At 37.1% G+C, this 22610-nt stretch overlaps 3 protein-coding genes and 1 pseudogene across 5 annotated transcripts; all 4 read left to right on the top strand.

Moving 5' to 3' along the window:
• The first annotated feature begins 2904 nt into the window (after positions 1 to 2904).
• On the top strand, positions 2905 to 4702 carry LOC111798867 (uncharacterized protein At2g34160-like). The gene is made up of 5 exons (XM_023682217.2): positions 2905 to 3105; positions 3857 to 3905; positions 4000 to 4062; positions 4151 to 4215; positions 4447 to 4702. The coding sequence occupies exons 1-5, from the start codon at positions 2998 to 3000 to the stop codon at positions 4579 to 4581; spliced, it is 420 nt and encodes a 139-aa protein (XP_023537985.2). The 5' UTR covers positions 2905 to 2997; the 3' UTR covers positions 4582 to 4702.
• Positions 4703 to 6825: 2123 nt separating this feature from the next.
• Positions 6826 to 12322, top strand: LOC111798917 (flowering locus K homology domain). 2 transcript variants are annotated; one of them, XM_023682267.2, is made up of 7 exons: positions 6826 to 7001; positions 7593 to 8019; positions 10200 to 10449; positions 10598 to 10746; positions 10851 to 11132; positions 11414 to 11608; positions 11843 to 12322. In XM_023682267.2, exons 2-7 carry the CDS (start codon positions 7612 to 7614, stop codon positions 12020 to 12022), a joined length of 1464 nt encoding a protein of 487 aa, XP_023538035.1. In that variant the 5' UTR covers positions 6826 to 7001; positions 7593 to 7611; the 3' UTR covers positions 12023 to 12322. The 2 variants fall into 2 exon arrangements, with proteins under 2 accessions (XP_023538035.1, XP_086981782.1); XM_087125656.1 differs by lacking the exon at positions 6826 to 7001 and adding an exon at positions 8847 to 9014 and having other exon boundaries at positions 7880 to 8019.
• A 1641-nt stretch (positions 12323 to 13963) lies between these two features.
• Positions 13964 to 16903, top strand: LOC111798868 (uncharacterized; annotated as a pseudogene).
• A 1945-nt stretch (positions 16904 to 18848) lies between these two features.
• On the top strand, positions 18849 to 21815 carry LOC147792110 (26S proteasome regulatory subunit S10B homolog B). 2 transcript variants are annotated; one of them, XM_087125447.1, is made up of 10 exons: positions 18849 to 19022; positions 19521 to 19640; positions 19738 to 19874; positions 19967 to 20128; positions 20214 to 20300; positions 20399 to 20485; positions 20575 to 20712; positions 20908 to 21099; positions 21182 to 21280; positions 21410 to 21815. In XM_087125447.1, exons 1-10 carry the CDS (start codon positions 18923 to 18925, stop codon positions 21482 to 21484), a joined length of 1197 nt encoding a protein of 398 aa, XP_086981573.1. In that variant the 5' UTR covers positions 18849 to 18922; the 3' UTR covers positions 21485 to 21815. The 2 variants fall into 2 exon arrangements, with proteins under 2 accessions (XP_086981573.1, XP_086981572.1); XM_087125446.1 differs by having other exon boundaries at positions 21182 to 21815.
• Positions 21816 to 22610: the final 795 nt, after the last annotated feature.

Genomic DNA, 22610 nt, shown 5'->3' on the forward strand with positions numbered 1-22610 from the left:
TCCGTTCAGGCTTTCCCTAAAAGCTTTAAAACGCGTCTACTAGGGAAAGATTTCCACACCATTATGAAGGGTGATTTGTTCTCCTCCTCAACCAATGTGGTACATCACAGCATAAATGTTCTTTTTACTGTATTTTTAAAATATACTTTACAAAAAAAATAATATTATTGTCGGGTTGAATTGAATAATCATTAAAATATTATTAAATGGTTGAGGTGGTTTAAAATCAAATCTATAATAATTATCATATGTCATGAATAGTTAATTAATTAATTAATTAATTAATTAAAGTTGAAAAAAAAAAGATTAATTAATTAAAATTGAAAATTGTGAATGGTGGAAGAAGGTAGTTGCTTTCAGTTGGTCTAATCAGACAATGAAAGCTCTTTAACTCCATTTTTTAATTGATTTAATTTTATTTTATTTTAATATTTTAAAAGGCTTTATCACAATTAATTAATGAAATTCAATTATAAATATTAATAATCAACTAACGCCGTAAGTTGACGGCTTAACATCATGAAATGTGAATCTTCTTTGGAATTTGGTTTATTTTATAAAAAAATCATTAATTATTATTAATAACTTTTTTTAAATTAAAAAAAAATATATATATATGTTTTATGTTTTTTCAATTTTAGTTGAATTTATAAGTGATTTAATTATAATTATATTTTAATTAAATATTAAACTTGAATAGAACGAAATTAATACCTTAATTATTTATTTCTTTTTTTTAAAAAAATGGGCGACATTTTATTTTATTATTATTATTTATTTTTTTTTTTTGTATTTTGGGGTTTTTATAAAAAAAACCAAAATTCATAATTTGAATTTGACAAGGAACTGACTCGGATGTTTTCTTGCATTTGCAAAATGACCACGTTACCTAATTGTCTTGAAGTCAAATTTGGTGTCAATTGGACACCGAACATACGCTCAACACAGTGTATAACCGTTCGCCAAAGTCAAGTCGGTTGGATGATGAAAGTCCCGTATTGGCTAATTTAGGGAATGATCATGGGTTTATAATAAAAGAATACTCTCTGTATTGGTACGAGGCCTATTGGGGAAGCTCAAAGCAAAGCCATGAGAACTTATGCTCAAAGTGGACAATATCATACCATTGTAGAGAGTCGTGTTCGTCTAACAAAGTCAACACCTGTCAAATTGTAAATGTCCCAAAATGTACCTTACAGATAGGTGCTCGTATAAACGAGCTAACCAACACCTATGGAATTCGACTCCAAAATGACCCGAAATTGGAAGTGTTTAAGTTTCGTATTTGAACACAAAATATGTGTCGAATAGCATTCCTTACAGTTTCATTGAAAAATATCGAAAGAAACTTAGTTTTTTCAAATAATGATTTACGTGCTTCTATGAGGGTATTCTCGACAGGGTTGAGGTTGTGAGGTCTTATAGACACTTGTAAATATTATTTTTCTTCCTTATTTTATGCTTAGGACCATCTTTAGTTTTATGAAACGAGTTAACGACCCTCGTCTCAAAATGAATTTGACTCCAAAATGGCCCGAAAGCGAATGTGTTTAAGCTTCGTATTTTAACCCAACACATGTGTCAAATTCAACAAACTTGAGCGTTTCTTACAGTTTGGTTGAAAAATATCGAAAGAAACTTAGCTAAAGATCAAATAATAGGTGAGACGCTTTTTCACATACACTCGGGAAAAGGGTTACAATAGCAAGCACTTCCTCGTTCAAAGAGCCTCCAGGACAAAGAGGGTCGGCCAACTATCTACTTTCGAGATTCATATTGATCAATCGATCTGTATTCCGCTACGTTGATGTGATTAAACATTATAAATAATATTCCCTAAGCATATGATTGGCCACATTGGCCAATGACATGTCAATGTCCCTATCTCTATGAACAAGCAAGTACAATGGAGGCCAATTTGAGGCCAACTTTTTCTCCTTTTAAATCTCATAAAAAATCTTGTTGGTCCAATCTCCTTTTCTATTATTATTATTTTGTTCGTATGTGTCGGTCGTGTTCGTGGGCAATTATAGATCGAGCTTGGGAAGATCCATAGAATTTCTTGTTCGTGGGGTCCAAAATTATTTTGTTTTTATTTTATGTATGACACAAAAACGATAAGAGATTCAAATCTCGATATAACAATTTATACCTAGAATTCCGATCAGAACCCAAATTTCGAATTCGATACCTAATTGCCCCGACAATCCTGTGCAACAGGGTCACGTTACTCATTTCTTACTCTTAACAGTGAAGATTATCCCCACAAATCAGCATGAGTCGGTCATCCAACATAAAATTGCTTCAAGCAAAACATGTCGAACTCCTCATTCTATCCTCAGTAACCGCTCTCATTCGGATGTGGGTTCAGTTCATTCATGTACTTCTCGTTTACTCAAGTGTCACACTCGAGCTAACAGTACACCAGTAACATGGGTGAATATCATATAAAAATTAAATTATTATAAAATTGAAATTATTTTTACCGTAGTAAAAAGAAAATAAATTTTGTTATTTTTTTTTTTTATATTTTAAAATTTTATAAAAATTATGAAATGTGATGTGTAATAATTAATACAATATATTTTGGAATTTTAGTTGTTGACTTTGAATTAGTAAAACATTTAAGATACAAAATGACAAAAAAGTCCAACGAAACAACGGTATCAAGAAAGGCAAGTAAAGGGTATTTTCGTCAATATGAAAATAGGTGAAAATAATTTCACAATCTCTTAAAAATAACTACGACTTTTGACCACCTTAAATTCCGCTGATAACGGTCAACAAAACTAACTTCCATGTTTCCAGCCAATCAAACGCCGCCACGTGTTACTTTTCCCGCGCTTTCCCCCTTTAAAATCCTTCTTCTTAACGACTTGCATCTAATTTTTTTCCCGCTCCTCAGAATTTTCCCGAGAAAATTTCGAGAGAGAAAATCTGTTCTTGTTGCTTTGATTTGAGAGAAAGAGGAATATAGAGGGAAAAGAGATAGAAGATATGACGACGACGATTGCGGTATCGGGAGCTACTGAAACACAGAAGAAGAATAGAATTCAGGTTTCGAATACCAAGAAACCACTCTTCTTCTACGTTAATCTTGCTAAGGTATTCATGAATCGTTCTCTCGTTCTTTTTGATTTGGTTACGTTGAGCGAGGATTTGGGATTTACTCGGTTTTTGTCTGGTTCTCGAGAAATGGAATCGAAATGTGTAATGTAAAAATGGACGGTGATTTGAATCTTTGAATGATTTGCTTTATGATTTGAATGATTTCATTCGGATAATCGTTTGATTTTAGTTTCTTGGTTGTTTAGTTGTTTTATTGGAAATTTGAATCGTCTTGCTCTCAGTTTGCCGAGATCCCGTTTCGTTTTTTATGAAATCGAGATTCGAGATTAAGATTTGAGCAAGAATTTGAAATTCATTACGTTTTTGTTTGATTCTCGAGAAATGGAATTAAAATGTGTGATGTAAGAAAGAACGGTGAATGGTGAATCAGTGTGATTGTTTTGATTTGCTTTTATGATTCGAACGAATTCATTTGCATAATCGTCTGATTTTAGTTTCTTGGTTGTTTAGTTGTTTTATTAGAAATTTGACCCCTAAGATCCCTTTCGTTATCGAGTTTTACGATTTGAGCAAGAATTTGAAATTCATTATGTTTTTGTTTGATTCTCGAGAAATGGAATCGAAATGTGTAATGTAAGAACGAACAGTGAATCAGTACGATTCTTTTGATTTGCTTTATGATTCGAACAATTTCATTCGGATAATCGTTTGATTTTAGTTTCTTGGTTTAAAAATCGAGATTCGAGATTACGATTCTTTACATCAATGTGTTTAATTCTTGATTCAGAGGTACATTCAACAGCACAATGAGGTTGAGCTATCTGCATTGGGAATGGGTACGGTTTTAGTTCTTGAAAATCTTTTAATTTTTCCGCTATCTGTACATGAATTTTTTGATTTTCTTATCGCAAATTCTCTGCATCATTACAGCAATCACTACCGTTGTCACAATTGCAGAGATTCTAAAGAACAATGGATTGGCTACCGAGAAGAGTAATTCTGTTATCATATTCGTTCATTCACGTAATTTCTTGGTAAAATAGATATCACTGGTAATTTGTATGGTTTTGTTGTGAAATAGAAGTTTTGACTTCTACGGTCGGCATGAAGGATGAGAACAAAGGTCGTTTGGTTCAGAAAGCTAAGGTTCGTTCTTTTTTCTTAGTTATTGATGAGCTTTTCGTGTTTTGTGTTGGATGATGAAAGTTTATAATCAAATAATACTATCTCCATCAGTACGAGGCTTCTTGGGGAGTGGACAATATCATACCATTGTGGAGAGTCGTGTTCATCTAACATTTTGAAACTTTTTAGCTATGAACGGTTTTTGTGGGATTGAGTTTTGAAACGTTTCTTGTTTTGGGTCGATTTTGATAGATTGAGATTGTTCTCGGAAAGTCGGAGAAATTTGATTCTCTGATGATGACTGCGGCCACGGTGGCGACGGAGGCGGCAGCGGGAGGCGGCGAGGAGAAAAAAAAGGCAGGAGAGGAAAGCAAGGAGGGGCAGTAGAGAAGATGAGAGGGAGAGGAGAGGGGAAGTGGATGTTACAATTCTTGTAGTTTAAGAATCACAATTCTTGTAGTTTTTGTTACTTTCATGTTCATCTAATCACAATTCTTTTGAAACTTTCCTTCTTCGAGCTCGTGTTTTATCGTTCAAGTTACGATGCTACTGTGTTTTTTACAATTTTCACGATGAACGATGAACGAAGTCACGTGAATATAATTATAATGGCCCAAGTCTACTGCTCGATATTATCATTTTTGAGTTTTTTCTTTTGAGTTTTCCCTTCGAATTTTAAAACGCGTTGACATGAAAATGTTTCTACACCTTAATAAAGAGTGATTCGTTTTTTTCTCCAACTGATGTGAGATCTCAAAATACACCTCATTTCAGGACCCAGTGTCCTCATTGATACTCGTTCCTCTCTTCAGGTGGCACATTGTTTGGTGTCTGCCTTTGATACCATTTGTAATGACTCAAGCCCACTGCTGGTAGATATTGTCTTCTTTTTGGCCTTTCACTTTCGAGCTTCTCCTAAAGGTTTTAAAATGTGGGAGAGGTTTCCACACCCTTATAAATTTGATTCGTCTACTTCTCCAACCGATGCACTTGCTAATACTAGTACATCTGAGAATTCTTAATTGACTAGTTGTAAATAGACCTAGACGGTAGAACAAAGGATTATCCTGGACCTACACTAAGGTATTGACGGTGATTCTCAAATATCGCAGAACAGAATTTGATACGATGAGATAAAATGCAATAGAAACAAAAGACACAGGGAACGGAACGGGTTGCCTACTCTTAACGGTCAAAGCAAACCCTTTCATTCCTTAATTTAGACCGTTGATTTTGGTAGCTAGGAGCATGGGTCATATATTCCGACGAACTCGTTCTTGCCAATGTTGTATGTCTTTTTTTAGCCTACTCAAGTCCAAACCATTAGGACCCCTTCGTGGTTCTAACCAATGAGCTAACCAAGGAGCACGCAGCTCCCAAAAACGATATTTACCTAAACCAAGTTTGTTTGGGTTGAGAAGTCCTGGTCATGAGTATCACAATCTTACTAGAAAAACGTAGGTTGTGCCTCGCATAAGTGATGACAGTGACACTCGTTGAATCACTTGAGGGTCAAGAAAAACAACAGAAAAACAAAGTGTCATGATACGAGACGAGCCTAAAGGAGGTCAGATAGAGTCTCAATCCATAATCTCAAAACTTGGGGTTTCGTTGAGAGATTTGATAAACGACTCGGAAGTTAAGTCCTTATAAGTAAAAGAAGTAAACTCACTAAATTTGTTGTCAATCAAACACTAAAAGAACGTTCCATATCGATGTTTGTCTCTTTGCTACCAGATAAAAAAATGTCTTATACTGTACTACAAAAGACATGGGGTTGTCTCTCAACGACGTCCTTCGAGCCTAAGTGAGATACCCATCACACATTAATTTAATTTTTAGTTGAAAAAAAATATAACTTTCACTTCCCTCGCCAATCGAACATCGCTTGAGCGGAATTCAACCTTGTTCGACCACACATGTCACCTGCGCGTGCATGTTCAATCGTCTGCGACACAATCGACTTGCTTCTACACTAGGCCAAGTCATTCGGCTCGACCTTCCCTCTACTCGGGCTAAGGTCACTCAATGCAACGTTGCATATCGTCTTGTCATCTCGATTCCCATCAACATGGTCCATATGTCTTGACGCCATCACGAGTCTCAGGATGTCATCGACCATCACAACTCGCTCGGTCATACCATCGATAATGAACCCACGTGTCGCTCATCTCATCGGGACTTCCCGAACATCCATCCATCCGGGTTCTATTGAGGCATTGGCCCTCTCGTGTCCATGCCGTGTCATTTACAAATATCGTGCCGGATAGCAGGTGTATGTAGCAACCTCCAACATGCAGGCTGGGGCGTAGTACCAACACACTCATGTGGCTCGGTACTGTCCTCAAAAAATCCATTTCAAAGGAAGTCGCCTGAACAATTTCTAATCTAGTCTTTGAGTTTTAAAATTTTAAATCTCGTCGTTTCAATTTAATTAAATCTTTCAAATCGCTCCTTAACTACTTTCACAATCTAAAAAAAGAAAAAAAAACAAATAATATAATATAATATATTATTATTATTATTATTAAAATTTTAAAATGGTTATAATATTATTATTAATATTTTTTGTTTTTTCTATTTAAAAAATAATAAAAAAGAAAACAAATGCTAATAAGATAAAATCAACCGGCTCTCTCTACCATTGTGGCCGCACGCCTCCTCTCTCTCTCTCTCTCTATCTCTCTCTCTCTCTTCCTCGCCAAATCTCTAAAACCCTAGAAGGCCACATTCGAGGTTCCAGATTTTCCAGTTCGAATTACTCCGTTCTCTCATAATTTTTGTACCTCGCTTCGATTCTTCAGTAGGTATGATAAAATAGGTTTATTTGCTTCGTGAATTTGATGTCTAGGGTTTGTTTGTTTGTTTGTTTGTTCGCGTGCTTTGTTATCTGTTCTGTTCGTCTATGAAGTTTTTATTTTTCCGTTTATATTTGTGATGGAAGTTGCGGAATGTTTTTAGTTTGTTTGGATTGGTTTCGTTTCAGATGGGTAGGATTCATTTTGTTGGGAATAAGCCAGGAGATTTCGTGTTTCTTGGATTTTTATCGTTGACTTGGAATTTTCTAATTTTTGTATGTTCTACTGGTGAGATTTCCCTTGTCTTGTCAATTGTCAAGTTCACAGTAGATTTTTTGTTTTCAATTCTGGATTATGATACTGTCGTTCTGTCCAGAAAGGAAAAGAATATATATATAAGCTGGAAATTTCCATATTCGAACACTTGAGGAGTGCATGTCTTATTGCTAATTTCACTTGTTAATATGAGTTGATGGCATGAGGATTTTCAGGGTAGTTTTATATTTGTTTACTGAAATTTTATAGGTTATGCACTTTGGTGCGAATGAGGGAAAGTTTTCTATATTAATTGTTTTACTTATATATGGTACTTTGTTGCAGCTTAATCTGTAAGGAACACATGGCTGATGTGGAGCAGAGCTACACGCATGTCGACGATAATGAAGTTGATGAGACTGCACAAATATATGAGAACGCACAATTATATGAGAATGCTCAGGTACAGGACAATACACTAGAACAGGAGAGTACAGAGGAGCCAGAAAACTTGCATGGACTTGAGAATGAACATGTACCAGAAACCTTAGAGTTGGAGCCAAAAGAGGTGCATAATGAGGATACTCTGGCTGTAGTAGGTGAGAAGAAGTGGCCTGGATGGCCAGGAGAGAGTGTTTTTCGAATGTTGGTTCCTGCTCAAAAGGTTGGTAGTATAATTGGTCGCAAAGGTGAGTTCATCAAGAAAATAGTCGAGGAAACGAGAGCTCGGATTAAAATTCTTGACGGTCCTCCTGGAACAGCTGAAAGAGCTGTAAGTTTTCCTTCCTCCAGATAAGAACTTTTCTTTAATAATTTAGTTAGTATTTTTGTGAAAATTATTTGGATTTAAGGAGGTGCAAATGATTTAATATCAAATTAATAGTATCTATCCATTTTTTTTTATATAATTTTTTTAATTCTAATGGATATTTTAATGATTCATTAACAATTATTGTGTTAGGTTTTCTTAATTTTGTATTCTCAATATGTTTAGCACCTTGCTTCAAGGTTGGCAAATATTGGGCATTATATTGCCTAATTAGCCCAATCTGGTCGAGCATCAAGTTTGGGTTATTATTTTTAGTTAGTTGTTTAATCTTGATTGTACTCCTGTTATATTCAAGCATGTGACATCAGTTATATGGCTGTGTAATGATGGAAATATGACACTAAAATGAAAATTCAGACCTTAAAGAGTTAATAAAATATTATCAATAATAACTTGATTAGAACTTGTACTAAAAGCCATTAAATCGTTGATTAAAAAAATTAAAGTTAATATTCGAAAATTCTTTCGAGTCATGGAACAGACATTTGATTATAAGAAACCATTTGACACACTTAAAATGGATCTGCTAAGACTTATAGGGAAGATTGAACTCCATCTTTCAAGATATCTGTGCTTCTACACCCCATCAAACTGATTCTCTTACAGCTCTATAACTGCCATAAGGAAGTGTCCAGAAACTAAGATTAACCCTTTAAACTCATAAAAGCAAAATCATAACTAAAACAGAAAGGAATGTAAGAGTATTCCAGGTAATCCCGAATATGGATACAGTTGCCTTGATTGTAGTAACAAAAAATGAATCTGTGCAGGTTGTGTGCAAAATTTAAGGCAACTACTCAATCTTCAATAGGATCCCATATTTGAAGAACCAAAGATCCAGATGCGGAGATCAGCATTCAACATTACAAAGTTCTGAAAAGTTGATCTGAATAAAGGCATCTGGAACTTTTGTACCATGAAGCACTGCAATATCTCTGGTAACTTCAGATCTGAAGGTTGATGTCAAGATTTCCAACGGGATAATAATATGAAAAATGGAGAAAACATAATGATAAATGTTAAGTCTTATAAAAAAAATAATAATGATAAATGTTAAGAGTTAAAATTTTTAGTAATTTAAAAGATGTTTATACACAATTAAAGATCTGCTTAAAATATAAATTGAGGCACTAAAACTGGCCAATCAATATCGAATAGAAGTGATGTATTTTTGCTTATGCTTCTATTGTGTCTTTGCCAATAACTGGGTCTATAATCCAACAACATATAAGGTAATGTGAAAACCTGAACTCATTAATTTAAGGAGGAAAACATAACTATATTATCTAGTTTCTTGAAACATAGAAAGCTGGTAAATTTCAGCATTTGCCCTTAGATATATTTGCGGCCTCTAAGTTGTCTCGGGCATGATATATAGGAAGAAATCATCCACCATTTTGGCCGTTGCCTTTTCAGATATATAGTTTGGGAGAAACTATTTTTGAATTGTTTGGTCTGTCTTTTAGTTTTGGCAACTTTATTATTCTAATTGCAAGGTGCTCAAAATTTGATGAAGACGTTAAGCACGTTTGATGACTAAGGGTTTGGACACCTAGTGGGAGATCTAAATGGAAATTAATATGAATAGTTTTTTTTTTTTTTTTTTTTTTTTTTTTTTTTTTATGGTTCTCACTTGCAGATAAATTTAATTTTTCGTTGTAGACCATACAAATTGGGAGGTGCTCTTTTTGTTATTTCCATTTTTTTCTACTATTGGATGCACAACACGATCCATCAATGCATATATCATTTGATACAACTGGAAGTTTGTGCAAGTAAATTGATCTGCTAGTGTATTTAATAGTGAATTTGTATCATTATAAGTTTTGGATGGTGATCCTTGGTTATTTTCTTATAAATATTATGAACTAATCCTATCTTTTCATTGGTTGGGCTTTTTTTGTTTGTGTTTTCCCTGTCGTGAGCTCATTAGCTGTCTTTGGAATTCGACAAATTGTTTTTGCTTTTTATTTGTTATATGAGTGATTCTGTCTTTGTAGAATGGGGAATTTCATGTTCCAGTACTTCATACTACTCATTTGATTTTTTTTGTTGTTGTGATAATTGGTCAATTTATGATGAAAATTTGTAGTTCTCACAAGATGGTATGCTTCATTTAATAGGTAATGGTGTCTGCGAAGGAGGAACCCGATTCTGATTTTCCTCCTGCGGTGGATGGACTTCTGAGGGTTCATAAACGTATTGTTGATGGTCTGGAGGGTGATAATGCTAATGCTCCCAACATGGGAGGCAAAGTCTCAACGAGACTGCTAGTCGCAGCTTCACAAGCAGGAAGTTTAATCGGGAAGCAGGGAGGGACCGTTAAATCCATTCAAGAAGAGTCAAATTGTATAGTTAGAGTTCTTGGATCAGGTGGACTTCTCTGGATGTCATTTGATTCTCTGCTTTATCGTTCTTATACTATGTTCTTCATTGGTTTCTGAGTTGATAATTATATACTCCATTTTGGTTTTCCATTTTCATTGCATTCTTATACTTGTCACCCGGGAACTTTCTGCAGAAGATTTGCCTGTTTTTGCTCTCCAAGACGATAGAGTTGTTGAAGTACTAGGCGATCCAGCTGGTGTGCACAAAGCCGTGGAACTCATTGCTTCTCATCTGAGAAAGTTTCTGGTTGACCGAAGCATTATCCCGGTTTTTGAAATGAATGTGAGTATGATTTTCTAATGATTTTTCGAACACTTCTACTTTTAATAGTATTGAAGTCTTAAACATTCCTATTCTTCCTTCCAACCCAAATGCCCAAAAATCAGATGCAGATGACAAATCAACAGATGGAGCACATGCCACCACCACACCAATCTTGGGGCCCACCTCAAGGAATGCCACCAAATGCTGGGGGTGGTCCTGGCTTCGGACCGAACCCTCCATACATGCCACCACCTCGTCAATTCGACAATTATTATCCACCTGCTGATATGCCATCGGCTATGGATAAGCAACCTCATCATGGAATTTCTGCTTATGGTAGGGAAGCTCCTATGGGTGTTCATCCGCAAACAAATGCACAGTCAGTGCCTTCAATTGTCACACAGGTTTGATAAGCCTTCGAACTCCTATATTTGATATGTTTTTGCAAACTCTTCAAAGTTTTTCAAGTATTTCCCATTTTTTTTTATTGCTAAGACAAGAAACAAGTTAACTGCATGCCATCATCTGAGTCATCATGTTACAAGTGTTCGCCCATTAAACACTTGCCATTTGGCACGATACCATGGTTCCTTAGATCTCCATTTTTCCTCCATAGTTGGGAGAACCCTTGATAGACTTGGTGAATATTTTATGATATTCAGAATGTTTTTTGTTGTACTTGCAGACAACCCAACAAATGCAGATTCCATTATCTTTTGCTGACGCTGTCATTGGAACTGCTGGCGCTAGTATAAGCTACATTCGTCGTGCTAGCGGGGCTACCGTTACTATCCAAGAAACGAGGGGAGTCCCTGGAGAAATGACGGTAGAAATGAGTGGAACTGCATCTCAAGTTCAAGCAGCCCAGCAGCTTATACAGGCAATTCTTTTTTCTTGCTTGTTTCGATTTTGCATCTTCTTGATGAAAACACTAAATATAATGTCATCTTCTCGATGATTTTGCATCGTTCCCTTTATTTTCGGAGATAAATGGCATCGTCATAGTTTCTTAAACATACTCATTAGACCTGATCAATATTAATTTGAAGGCCACGTTTTCTGCTCGTCGATGCAATCTATTCCCTTTAACATTCTGTTTTTAATTGTGTAACAGAATTTTATGGCCGGTGCTGGAGCTCCAGCGCAGACTCAAGCTGGGGGTTCGGCAGACCAAGGGTACAACTCTTACGCTGCTCACGGTTCAGTCTACGCGTCACCCCCTGCAGCAAACCCAGCTCATGCAAGTCATGCTGGAGGCTATGGCTCCGTCTACAGTACGAATTACGGGTACTAAGCCAGCCTTTGTACGATGTAAAATTCTCCCCAACTTGGCGTGGTTGCGGCGATCACTCAAAACCTCCATCATTAGTAAGCTTTGCATCATGTAGCCTCCTTTTAAACAGATTCTACCTGAAAACCTTTTGAACCATTCTGCATTAGTAGCCTATTTGTATGATTTAGCACGAAATCTCTCTCTGAAATTTAGCACCAAGTTCTTTTATTTTACTTATAACATGTGATGATGAACGGACATTTTAAGAGGAGCTGCTACACTGTCGTACCCGAAAAATCGAAGAAGAATGAGATTAGAGTATCTATTAGATCCTTTTTAAAATGCAGGTGTTGAATGGCTGCTGCGGTTGGAGCTAACTAATGAGATTAGAGTATCTACCCCAAGGCAAGCCTCTCTCCTTTGCTTTTGATTCTTAGTGTTCTTATTTTTTTTGTTTTTGTTTCTGTTTCAAAGACTACCAAATAACATTTTTTTTTGTTCGAAATGATGATAAAATAAAGTCGTGATTATGATTTGTAAAATGGTGGGCGATTTTCGATTGACTTAGTAGTCGTAAGAGCTTTGGAGAAATAAGTTGGAATGGGTTCAATTCATGGAAGAAGTCGATACTCGAATGTTATTGGGTAAGGTATACTATAAGAACGAGTTTCATTTCTACTTTACGATAAGAAGTCGATACTATACGAGTTTCATTCTTCTTGTATTCTTGACTTGTTCATGCCCAAATAGGAAACTTTAAATGGGACCAAATGTCTGTTTGCCCTTTACAACACCTCATGTTGTTCCCTTTTTCATTGCTCCACATGAATAAGCAAAATAAACGGACTCTTTGAGGGCTACGTAAGGCACATTAGCTCTTTGTTTGACCTAATAATTCTATTCGACTAACTTAATAGTAGTCGTTGTTTAAGTTTGTATATTTATCGATGAACTCAAAAAAAATTTTCTTTTTTTTTTCCTTCATGTTTTAACATAAATTTAAAAATGTAAAATATTTATTTATTAATCTAAATATTCTTTTTTTTTTTATAATTTTTATAGAATTATCCATAATATTGAAATTTAAAGATATTTCCATAGACATTATTATAAAATCAAAATTTTGATATATATATATATATATATATTTGTCATCTTAAGTAACTTAAATATGAATATTTTGGAAATAACACCTTCTAAATTTGTATGATAATAAACAACAAAATTCATTCAAATTTCACAAAAGTTTGACTTAAAAAAAAAAAAAAAAACATAAATACAAACTTTATAACTTCATATTAAATAATTCAACATTCCGAACACAACTTCACATTTAATTTTACTCACTAACCGAAGTAGACCATTATCTTGACAATAACGAACAACTTCCCATTTAATTTCACTCACTAACTGTTCACATTTAATTTCACTCACTAACTGAAGTAGACCATTATCTTGACAATAACGAATGAAGCTAGTCGAATAAAGCTAGTATTTACGTGAATTATTAGTTCATTCGGACAAAATAAAAGAAATATTTGCCACCTTGACCCACCTTCTTTTAAGGCAATAAGAAAACAAAATTCCTTTGAGGGCATATTCTTGTCTTGATCATACCAAAGTTGGAAATTGTAATGTGAGGGGCATTTTTGTCTTTTCAATATGAAGATTTTCATTCTTTTCCCTTTGAACGAGTAGAATAGAAAAAAAAAAAAAAAAAAAAAAACTATTTTATTATAATAAAATATATATTCCACCATTTTAGTTCAATAACAACTTTAAATTTTAACTAGTTGAGCTATGTCGATGAAAAAAAAAGTATTTCAAATGGTAGTGAGCGTTTTATGTTCGAGAGTAAACTTAAAATCATCTAATTATTAAAAATGACAATACATTTGAGGAAAAAAAAAAGTAAGAGAAGAAAAGTCAAATCAAAAGTCAAAAAGCGAGAAATTTAGTGTGATGACTTACGACACACGTAATGACCTCGACATTCTCGTGCGACATGGTCGGGTTACTAACAGTGAAGACTATTCCCACAAACCAACACAGACTCTCAGCATGATTTGTGAAAATTTTGAGGAGATCATTAACTTAGGATTGCTCCAAGCAAAACACACTTAACTTAGAGTTCTTATGATTGAGCCACGAACGGTATATTAGACGAACACGATTCTCCACAATGGTATGATATTGTCCACTTTGAGCATAAGCTCCCATGGCTTTGCTTTGGGTTTCCCCAAAAAGGCCTCACGCTAATGAAGTTAGTATTCCTCACTTATAAACCCATGATTAGACTATTTTTGTATTAATATTCGACCAGAAATCATTTAAGAAATTACCTAGCAAGTGTCGAAATAGGTTGAAAATTCGAAACGACCGCGTAAGACCGCGTAAGACAAGGTGCCGCATTGTTGTAAATCCACTATGATTTCATCCCGAACTTCTCCCGATCTCACTTTTGGAATGTTTGGAGCGAAAATTAGATAATGATTTAAAAAAGTTATAAGGCTCCATCTCCACTTCGAAGTTGCAGAGACATTCGCCATGGATTCCCAAAAATCAACAGCTCTCCAAATTCCTCTCTCTCATCACCGTCAATCCTTCTCTCCTCGACCAAACCACGGTCCAGAAGAACACCGCGCTCCATGTCGCCGCCGCCTTCAACCAGAAGATAATCGCCGAAGGAATCACGCGGCTGCGCCCTTCGATTCTGTACGCAACGAACTCGAAACGCGATACGGCGCTGCATCTGGCCGCGAGGCTCGGGAGTTTCCAAGCAGCGGAGTATTTAATCGAATCCGCGAAGGCGAGCGATGGCGGTGAGGATCTGGAAGCGGATGATTGATCCGGATGGTGAATTTGGAGGAGGATACGGCGCTTCACGACGCCGTGAGGAATGGCCATGGCGAGATTGCGAAGCTTTCTGGTGAAGGAATGTCCGGAACTGGTGGCGTACGCCAACGGAGTCGGGGAATCGCCGCTGTTTGTGGCGGTGGAGGAGGATTATTTGGAGATTGCGCGGGAGATTCTGAAAGTTGAATCGAATTGCTTGTACGGCGGAAGAGATGGCGCCAATGTGCTACACGCCATCATCATTCGCACACTCAAACGTAAGTTTCATGATATAATTAATTTAAATTTTATTTGATTATTACCTCGGAACCCACTCGGAACCAAGAGAGAATTCTGGTTTAGACATGGAATAGGAGAGGGAGTGGAAAATATTTTTTACCTGTTATCTCTGCCCCGAACCAAGAGGAGATTCCGGTCTAGACAGAGAATAGGGGAGGGAGTGGATAATATTTTTACCCGGGCAATAATTATATTCCCTGTCCTCGTCCTCGTCCCCGCCCCCGCCCCCGCTTATATATAGATATATTTTCAACACACACACACATATATATATTGAAACGGGCAAGAATAAATGAGAAATTTGATAGGGATGGAGACGGGGAAGACTCCATGTCTTCGCCGACGTCTCTAATCCATATAGTGATAGTATTCCTTATAGACCTGTAATTTTCCTCTTAATTAGCTAATTAAGGAGCGGATTTCAGGGTTCCTTGACTTGCTTGAGTTAGAATTTTTTCTCGTTCACCATTTTTTTTTCATTCAATTGACTTACTTTTTCGTGTCATGTGACAAAATAATCATCGCGTATTAGTCTAATCATCGTTTGGACAGGCTACACCCAAAATCTGATTGAGACTCCATTTTGAGTTTATTTGGCTCTTCCAATCTTGTACGTCAACCATTTCCTTCCAGAAATTATGGGGCTACCTTATTGGGAAAGGAAGACCACATGTAAACTTACGTCCATTCAAGAAGGTAAAACCATTCTATCCATTTTTCGGTTTCCATTTTGTTTGAGTTATCGGTGTTTGTAGGTTGGATTAGGTCGGATTGAAACATTTTTTTTATATGTGAATACACTTGCATCGTAAGTAGTATATTGATTGGTTCGGTTTATGTAACCGCTCAGATCCACCGCTAGATATTGTCCTCTTTGAGCTTCCCCTTCCGGGGGAAATATTGTCCTCTTTAAGCTTCCGGGCTTCCCCTCAAGGCTTTAAAATGCATTTGCTAGGGAAAGGTTTCCACACCCTTATAAACGGTGGTTTGTTCTCCGTTGGGACATCACAATCCACCCCCCCTTCGGGCCAGCGTCCTCGTTGGCACTCTTTCCTTCCTCCAATCGATGTGGGACCGCCCCCAAATCCATCCCTTTTGGGGCCAGCGTCCTTACTGGCACACCGCCACGTGTCTACCACCCTTCGGGGAACAGCCCCAAATCCACCTCCTTTGGGGCCTGCGTCCTTATTGGCACACCGCCTCGTGTCTACCACCCTTCGGGGAACAGCGAGAAGGCTGGCATATCGTCCGGTGTCTGGCTCTGATACCATTTGTAACGGCCCAGATCCACCGCTAGCAGATATTGTCCTCTTTGGGCTTTCTCTCTTGGGCTCCCCTCAAGGCTTTAAAACGGGTATGCTAGGGGAAGGTTTCCACACTCTTATAAATGCTGGTTTGTTCTCCTCCTCAACCAAGGTGGACATCACAGTTTAACCCAATTGATTTTTTTTTATTTGAATCAAATCCCATAACTGAACAGGTTAATTGAGTTGTTTGTATTTTTTCGAGTGAATACTTGTGACTTTAGTCTTTATAGCTCACGGCTCGGAGGAACTGGTTGAACTAATTCTGAAGCATAAACCATGCATGGCTTACAAGACAGACAAATATGGCGTCTCGCCATTGCACTTAGCAGCCAAAGAAGGCCGCACTGCCGTCCTCAAACTCTTCGCCAAGCTCTGTCCTGATAGCTGCGAGGTAGCAGACTTAAATGACAGAACAGCTCTCCATGTGGCTGTCGCCAACCGCCAGGCCTACGCTGTCTGAAAGATGATGGAGTTGGGCAGCTTTCGAAACCTGGTGAACCAACAGGACAAGGATGGCAACACGCCTTTGCATGTTGCTGCTATTACTGGAGACTATGTTATAGTCATGATGCTGGCGGCTAATGGGAGGGTTGACAAGAAGGTACGTCTTCCTCATTCCTCTCTACCGATCTTCATATAATCTTATCGGTTGTAATTAGAGATGTCTACGGAGTCGGGTATAGGCAGAGAAACTGTTGAGGATTGTTGGGAGGGATTCCCACATTGGCTAATTAAGGAGATGATCATGAGTTTATAAGCAAGGAATACATCTCCATTGGTACGAGACATTTTATAAGCTCAAAGTGGATAGTATCATACCATTGGGGAGATTTGTGGTACTTAACATCTCTTAACTTAGCCATGTAAATAGAGTCCTCAAATGTTGAACAAAGAGGTTGTGAGCCTCGAAGGTGTAGTCAAAAGTGACTCTCAAGTGTTGAACAAAAAGTGTATTTTGTTTGAGGGCTCCCAAGAAAGGAGTCAAGCCTCGATTAAGAGGAGACAGTTTGAGGACTACATAGCCTCAAGGGAAGCTCTATGGTGTACTTTGTTCGAGGAGAGGATTGTTGAGGATTGTTGGGAGGGAGTCCCACATTGGCTAATTAAGGGGAGGATCAAGGGCTATATAGACCTCAGGTGAGGCTTTATGGTGCATTTTGTTCGAGGGGAGGATTGTTGAGACGGAGTCCCACGTTGGCTAATTAAGGGGATGATCATGAGTTTATAAGTAAGGAATACATCTCCATTGGTACGATGCATTTTGGAGAAACCAAAAGTAAAGCCACGAGAGCTTATGCTCAAAGTGGACAGTATCTGTGGTACTTAACATGGTAACAGAGTCATGCCCTTAACTTAGCCACGTAAATAGAATCCTTAAATATCGAACAAAGAGGTTGTGAGCCTCGAAGGTGTAGTCAAAAGTGACTCTCAAGTGCTGAACAAAGAGTGTACTTTGTTCGAGAGTTCCAAAGAAAGGAGTTGAGTCTTGTTTAAGAGGAGGTTGTTCAAAGGCTACATGGGCCTTAGAGAAGGCTCTATGGTATTCTTTCCGATTGAGTCGGTATTTGTTACAGTAGTTCGTTACTCCCATTTTTGGGCTCTCGTTTCTGCTTATGGCCTATTAGCTGATATGATAAGGTTCTTGTTTGGTTCTAGTCTCGGCTAGTATTCTAGAAAGAACGACGTGGTTTCATGTAGCTACCTGTAGCTCCTCTTGTCTTGTGTTATTAGGAAATGCCTAAGATATCTGACTTCCGTTGTTTTTCCATAGCTTTACAGTAATTCTGTAGAGCTTCTACATAATTTCCTTCAAATTAAGTGAGTATCCATTACAGTAGTTCATCACTCCCATTTTTAGCTCTCGTTTCTGCTCGTGGCCTATTAGTTGATATGATAGAATTCTTGTTTGGTTCTAGTCTCGGCAAGTATTCTAGAATGGTTTCGTGCAGCTACCTATAGCTCCTCTTGCCTTTCAAGGTTACCTTATGTTATTCGGAAATGCTCGAGATATTTGACTTTCGTTATTATTCCATAGCTTCATAATAGTTTTGTAGAACTTCCACATAATTTCCTTCAAATTGAGTCGATATCCGTTAAAGCAGTTCGTTACCCCGTTCAAAGAATCTCTATTCCAAAACCGTACGTGAGAGTTTCATCTCATACGAGTGCCTCTTTATGTGACGTGCATAATAAAATGAGAATAATACATGAAAGAAAATATAATAAGTAGTTTTTTTATATTGTGCATGAAACAAATAAACTCAATTATTTGAATAAATAATTATAGTAGAAATTTTAAAAAAATAGTAATATAAAAATACTAATACTAATAATAATAATAATAAATAAATAAATAAATAAATAAATAAATAAATAAATAAATAAATAAATAGTGGCAGACAGACATTTTTAAATTTTGGAAACATAGGGCTTCTTGCTCTTCAAGCTTTACTCAGAAAACTCGATTCCGACTGCAATAATGGCGGATGGAGAAGAAGCCGCACGGCGTCATTCCGCTCTCAATGACTACCGCAAGAAGCTCCTTCAGCACAAAGAACTCGACGCTAGAGTCCGATCTCGTATATCCCTCCCTTTACAATCTATGCTCCTCTTCTTTACTTTTCTCAATCCTGCTACTAGACGACTCGATGGTTCTTTGCTGATTTGAGTAATTATTTTAGTCTTTGAATCTTCTGCAATGGTGCCGATCCGAAGAATTTGAATTTTGGGCTGTTAATTCATCCCCCCACCCCCAATTTATGAATTTTGTTATTCGAAAGCCCTAGTATTTCCAAAACGCCTTGCATAGAGTTCTGGGGGAAGTGTGAGAAGATACACATGTTAAAGGAAAGAAAATTTAGAAATGATCTGTTATGAAAATACAATCACTGTGAAAATTAGAAAACGTTATGCTGGTTTCATGCTTAGCTAGGAAGTTCTGGGGAATGGGTTGTGTTCTTGACGGTTAGTTTATCAATTCCCTTTGATACATTTCTACAGTGCTTTCCTAAAGCGGTAGCGGAAGCTGAGATTATTTTACGGAAGGCCGTAAGATTATGTTTAATTTGTGTTTCCAGTGAGGGAGAATTTGCGAGGTGCAAAGAAAGAATTTAACAAGACGGAAGATGACTTGAAGTCTCTGCAAAGCGTTGGGCAGATTATTGGAGAAGTTCTCAGGCCACTCGACAATGAACGCTGTAATTCTTCTTTGTTATTACCTGTGCATTTGTTTTGAGATCAAATTCTCTCAACTTGGTTGATATTGTTGGATTATGGCTGCCTTTTCTATTTCAGTGATTGTCAAAGCAAGCAGTGGACCAAGATATGTGGTTGGATGCCGTAGTAAGGTGGATAAGGAAAAATTGACTTCTGGTACTAGAGTGGTACTTGATATGACAACACTCACCATTATGAGGGCTCTTCCACGAGAAGTAAGTTAGATTTTTCAAGGGAAAATAGAAGTTATATACTATCCTCAAATGTATGATTGCCCTAAATGTTTTGATGTGATTGTATCTGCTAGGTAGATCCGGTTGTGTATAATATGCTGCATGAAGATCCGGGTAATGTTAGCTATTCTGCTGTGGGCGGTTTGTCCGATCAGATTAGAGAATTGAGGGAGTCTATTGAGCTACCTCTCATGAATCCTGAGCTTTTCCTTAGGGTTGGCATCAAACCTCCTAAGGTACTATCTCTCTATCGCTTTGATGTAATTACCAAATTGCGGTTTTTTTGTTTACTCACGTTATTTGTTCACTTTTCACTTAAAGGGTGTGCTTCTCTATGGTCCTCCTGGTACTGGCAAGACATTGTTGGCCAGAGCAATTGCGAGTAACATAGATGCCAACTTCTTAAAGGTAGAATTTTCTCCATGTGCAGAAAGGACTTTAATATTTCCCTCTTTCCCAGCTAAATTTTAGCATCTAGCTTCTCTCTTCTCTTCGTTGAAGTATAGGTTGTATCAAGTGCCATAATTGATAAGTACATTGGAGAAAGCGCAAGGTTAATACGGGAGATGTTTGGATATGCACGTGATCACCAGGTATGTTTTTATGTGGTATGAACATCTCTTTGTATGAACTATTAAGAAAGCTGTTTCTTAGCTCATGCACCATCCCTTTTTGTGCTTAGCCCTGCATAATTTTTATGGATGAGATTGATGCCATTGGTGGGCGGAGATTCAGTGAGGGAACAAGTGCAGATCGTGAAATTCAGCGTACATTGATGGAGTTACTTAATCAGCTTGATGGATTTGATCAGCTTGGCAAGGTATGTTCGGATTTTTTGTTTACTGTGTGATGATATGATGTCATATAACTAGCTGAAATGGAAAATATAGGGTCTTAGATCTTGTTGTCGACTGTGCTAAGACTTGATTGTTTGTCTTAGATCTTATTTGGAATTTCTTACAAACATTTTGTTTTCCGAGAGAAATATATTAACTTGAAACTGGTAAAACTGTAGGTCAAAATGATAATGGCCACAAACAGGCCAGATGTTCTTGACCCTGCACTTCTTCGACCGGGGCGATTGGACCGCAAAATAGAGATTCCTCTGCCTAATGAGCAGTCCCGAACGGAGATTCTTAAGATTCATGCAGCTGGAATTGCCAAGCATGGCGAGATTGATTATGAAGCTGTTGTGAAGCTAGCAGAGGCAATCCTGCTAGTTCTTGTTTATTAATTTCTTTCTAGTCGTTTCCACAATCTATGGATGTTTGAAACTCTCGTTTGTCCAGGGCTTTAACGGAGCCGATTTGCGAAATGTGTGTACTGAAGCTGGAATGTCAGCTATCCGTGCCGAACGTGACTATGTCATCCACGAAGATTTCATGAAGGTAATCTTATTTTGTTTTCTCGAGCACTGTATAGCATACTCTTCCGCTGTTGAAATGAGATTAAATGGAATCCTACAGAGAGAATGCTCTTTCTTCCCGTATTCACTTTTATCATCTTTTGATGTTCAGGCAGTACGAAAATTAAACGAAGCGAAGAAACTCGAGTCCAGTGCGCACTACAGCGCTGATTTTGGAAAGGAGTGAAGTCGTGCAATTTACGCTTTAGCAACCGAAAACATTTTCAAGCACAACACATTCCTGACTGGCGAGACGATGCGGTCCTTGGATGGAGGGAAAACTGATCTTTTCCTGGTATCACTGGTTATCTTTCTTTCAACTATAGGAACTGATCAAAAGATGGAAGATAATGAATATTTCGTGAAAATATTGCTATTCTTGATCTGTGTTTTTTCCCCCCTTCTAAGCTTATTAGAGATGACTGTCCACTATGATTGTCATTTAAAGCATGATGCCTGTGGCTCAGTTGCTGTATACGGTTGATTGGAAAGTTCATTTATGAAGTTTTTATTTGTAATATTGCTGCTTGATATTGCAGGAAATTTTCTTTTCGGTAGGTGGGTAGGAAATGTTCGAGTGAGTAGTAGAGCGTGTGAATTGGGAGTATAACCAATGATTACGTAACAGCTCAAGTCCACTGTTAGCCGATATTATTTTCTTTGGACTTTCTCTTTCGGACTTTCACTAAGGTTTTTATAACGTGTTTGCTAGGGAGAGCCCTTTTGGGACCCAGCGTCCTCGACACTCGTTCCCTTCTCCAATCAATGTAGGACTCTCCAATCCACCCCCTTTTTGAGGCCCAGTCCTTGTTGAAAGAGGATAATATCGATTAGCGGTGAACTTGAGCTATTACAAATTACGTGTAAGTTATATTTAAAGCTTATGATTTTGGATCTTTTTTTATTGAAAAAGTGGGTTAAATTTATCAAATTTTAACGTTTCCTAATATACTCCTTTTTCTTCATCCTTCATCACGTGCTATGGAATAGTTTTCTTTTAATGTAAATGCATTATATTTAAGGCTTATAGTTTTAGATCTTTTGAATTTTAGGATTTGAAAGATCTTTGGTCAATGGTACCCCTTCAAAAAAAAAAAAAAAAAAACTAAAATAACCATTTTTTTTTTTTTTTTAATTTAAGAAAAACGAGTCAAATCCATCAATTTCTTACATTGCTATTGAGTTTTTTCACCGTGATGTTTTATCTTGGAGTGTCATCTAAATCTAAAATCCAAAATTAACCCCTTAAGCCTCAAATATAATCTTAACACATAATCAATTGGTTATACTCTTAATTCACGCTCCCTTGTTAG

Source organism: Cucurbita pepo, chromosome 7 (genome assembly GCF_057944985.1).
Source record: "Cucurbita pepo subsp. pepo isolate OVF chromosome 7, ASM5794498v1, whole genome shotgun sequence".
In the NCBI taxonomy this organism is placed as follows: domain Eukaryota; kingdom Viridiplantae; phylum Streptophyta; class Magnoliopsida; order Cucurbitales; family Cucurbitaceae; genus Cucurbita; species Cucurbita pepo.

Coding starts and splice junctions, on each gene's coding strand:
- LOC111798867 (XM_023682217.2), top strand. CDS start 2,998: ATGACGACGACGATTGCGGTATCGGGAGCTACTGAAACACAGAAGAAG. Junction 3,106..3,856: donor TCTACGTTAATCTTGCTAAG/GTATTCATGAAT, acceptor TTCTTGATTCAG/AGGTACATTCAACAGCACAA. Junction 4,216..4,446: donor GTTTGGTTCAGAAAGCTAAG/GTTCGTTCTTTT, acceptor CGATTTTGATAG/ATTGAGATTGTTCTCGGAAA.
- LOC111798917 (XM_023682267.2), top strand. CDS start 7,612: ATGGCTGATGTGGAGCAGAGCTACACGCATGTCGACGATAATGAAGTT. Junction 10,450..10,597: donor AGTTAGAGTTCTTGGATCAG/GTGGACTTCTCT, acceptor AACTTTCTGCAG/AAGATTTGCCTGTTTTTGCT. Junction 11,609..11,842: donor CAGCCCAGCAGCTTATACAG/GCAATTCTTTTT, acceptor ATTGTGTAACAG/AATTTTATGGCCGGTGCTGG.
- LOC147792110 (XM_087125446.1), top strand. CDS start 18,923: ATGGCGGATGGAGAAGAAGCCGCACGGCGTCATTCCGCTCTCAATGAC. Junction 19,023..19,520: donor CGACGCTAGAGTCCGATCTC/GTATATCCCTCC, acceptor TTGTGTTTCCAG/TGAGGGAGAATTTGCGAGGT. Junction 20,129..20,213: donor TTGGCATCAAACCTCCTAAG/GTACTATCTCTC, acceptor TTTCACTTAAAG/GGTGTGCTTCTCTATGGTCC.